At 52.8% G+C, this 2,644-nt stretch overlaps 2 protein-coding genes across 2 annotated transcripts in view; one reads left to right on the top strand and one right to left on the bottom strand.

The window, feature by feature from the left end:
- Window positions 1-791: 791 nt before the first annotated feature.
- On the bottom strand, window positions 792-1,313 carry EAH_00056650 (hypothetical protein, conserved; the record flags this gene model as incomplete). Its single annotated transcript, XM_013397537.1, has 1 exon — window positions 792-1,313. One exon carries the CDS (start codon window positions 1,311-1,313, stop codon window positions 792-794), a length of 522 nt encoding a protein of 173 aa, XP_013252991.1.
- A 1,008-nt stretch (window positions 1,314-2,321) lies between these two features.
- The window catches only part of EAH_00056640 (hypothetical protein, conserved), a gene marked incomplete at both ends in the record, with an annotated part of 7,209 nt that continues 6,886 nt past the window's right edge, over window positions 2,322-2,644 (top strand). The window contains one exon of the mRNA XM_013397536.1: window positions 2,322-2,571. Coding sequence (XP_013252990.1) covers window positions 2,322-2,571 — 250 coding nt within the window. The remainder of the gene's footprint in view (window positions 2,572-2,644) is intronic.

Below are 2,644 nucleotides of genomic sequence, written 5' to 3'. Positions count from 1 at the left end.
AGACAGATAAAAGAATATAAGAGGAGACAAACAAAGACAAACAAAGACAAACAAAGACAAGCAAAGACAAACAAAGACAATAGGAGACAAACGGAGACAATAGGAGACAAAAGGAGACAAAAGGAGACAAAAGGAGACAGATAAAAGAATATAAGAGGAGACAAACAAAGACAAACAAAGACAAACAAAGACAAACAAAGACAAAAGGAGACAGAAGGAGACAAAAGGAGGTAGAAGGACCTGAAGCCTGGGGGCACTTTGAGGGAGCCTGGGCCCAAAACATTTGCAGGGATTCTATATCTCCCGGTGAGATGACTCAGTCTCCACAAGGGGACAGAGCTGCCCTGTCTCTCTTTACCTTGAAAGCAAGTGCTGCAGAAAGGAGACAGAAAGTCAAACCAAATGTAAAGGCATAACACACAAGACAAAAGGAGACAGAAACTTATATCGCATATGCAGACATAAAAGAGAAGACAAAAGGAGACAGAAGGATATACAAGGAGACAAAGGAGACACAAGAAGAGAAAGGAGACAGACAAAGATATAAAAACATAAATTTAATGAGCAAGGAGACAAAAAGAGACAGAGCAAGGAGACAGAAGGAGACAAAAGGAGACAGGAGGAGACAGACAAAGACAGAGGAGACAAAAGACAAAATTCAGACAAGAGAAGACAAGCAGAGAAAGAAGAAGACAAATAAAACAAAAGGAGACAGCAGGAGACAGAAGGAGACAACACAAAAGAGACAGAAGAGACAAACAAGACAAAGGAGACAAGGCAAAGGAGACAGATCAGGAGACCCAAAAAGAAATGCATGCAAACAGAGATACTACAAAACTCCCAGCTGCTATCCCTCTTGCTGCCCTTGCTGCTGCTGCTGCTGCTTGATCAGCAGCAGCAGCAGCAGCAGAGAGCGGCGAGCAAGGAGACAGGAGGAGACACAGGGCGTACGATGAAGAGAGATGAAAGTGCTTGAGGGAGAGAAAGGCAGCCTTCTCATCAGCAGTGAGGTAGTCGTATCCCCGCCTGGGATCGGATCCCAGGACCCACTCCACATCGATGGGAGCAAAGGCAGCAGCAGCTTTTCTTTTCTTTTTAATAAGCCCCTGCTGCAGCAGCCGCTGCCGGTGCTGCTGCATGCGCTGCAGCAGCACAGACACCTCCGTGTCGCTATCCCACTCGGATAACTCCACACGCACATCATCTTCCCCCTCTCCTGCTGCTGCTGCTGCTGCTGCTGCAGCTGCTGCTGCAGCAGCAGCAGCAGCAGCCGCAGCAGTCAGAGAACTCGCCTTGCCCCCAGAGTCGCTCATCACGCAACAAGGGGAACGATTTGCACTAAGACTCCGGGATACACCCGCTGCTGCTGCTGCTGCTGCTGCGGCTGCTGCTGCTGCTGCTGCTGCTGCGGCTGCTGCTGATCTATACACTTGCTGCTACAGCATCGCCGCAGGCTTCTGTTAAGAAGGAAGTGGAGGTAGTGGCTGTCACCCCATATCAGCCCTCCTAAACAGGGATCGCTCTAACGCAAAACCCTAAACCCTAAACCCTAAACCCTAAACCCTAAAAGGCAAACCCTAAAGAAGCAACAACCATGCTAATGCACTTCTAACAGCAGCATGTGTCTCCTGTTAAGCCTCGATGGAGTCTCCTGCCCCTATGGGGACAGATGCGGTGTATGTACAGGGGGGAGTGACCCCCTGAGACCGGCAGGGTTGCTGCTGCTGCTGCTGCTGCTGCAGCGTTAGCAGCTGCTGCTGTGCTGCTTCTGCTGCGCCTAAAACAACTAAAATTCATTACACATTTTCAAAAGGATAACCCCTCCTAGAGGCATCTGAGCAGCAGCACTAGAAGAACCACTCCCCCGCCAGCAGCAGCAACACCAGCCCCGCATGCAGCGGCAGCAGCAGCGGCTGCTGCTGCTGCTACATGCAGCAGCAGTAGTTGAGTTTGCGTTCCCTTAAAAACAGCAGCGCTTCTTCTTTCTCACCCTCTAGCAGCAGCTGTCTCCTCTCAGCAGCACGCAGAGGCGGCCGGGGCCTCTGGCAGCCTCTAGCAGCTGTAGCAGCAACAGCAGCAACAGCAGCAGCAGCAGCAGCATGTGCTGCTGCTGCTGCTGCTACAGAGATAACACTCACACATCCCAGAGAGCAGCTGCAGCAGCACAATTCTGTCAATGGATGGGCTCCAGTCAGGGCTTGCTGGAGGGCCTCCCCGCAAAGCGACAGCAGCAGCGGCAGCAGCAGCAGCAGCGGCAGCAGCAACAGCAGCAGCAGCAGCATTGGCAGCAGCAGAAGCAGCAGTAGGCTTGCTGCAGCAAAATGCAGCAGCAGCAGCAGCAGCAGCACCAGCTGCTCCCAGGGCCTCCTCCTCAAGCTCTAGGGGCCCCTGAGCTTCAGCGTCACATGGGGGAGCACTATCGGGGGCCCCTGGTGCAGCCTGCTGATCTTGCTGGAGTGTACAGACAGCAGCAGCAGCAGCAGCAGCAGCAGCAGCTACATTGGTCTCACCCGCGTGTTATGCAGGGCCCTTCCTTTGTTAATCCTCCTGTGCAGCCCGGTGTATGGGCAGGTATCCCACCGCAGCAGCCAGCAGCAGCAGCAGCTGCTTCAGCTGCTGCTTCAGCTGCTGCTTCAGCTGCTGC

Source organism: Eimeria acervulina, genomic scaffold (genome assembly GCF_000499425.1).
Source record: "Eimeria acervulina Houghton genomic scaffold, Eah_scaff1177, whole genome shotgun sequence".
Taxonomy (NCBI): Eukaryota; Apicomplexa; class Conoidasida; order Eucoccidiorida; family Eimeriidae; genus Eimeria; species Eimeria acervulina.
Note: the sequence above shows the minus strand (reverse complement) of the source record. Positions and strands in the feature narration are given on the sequence as shown.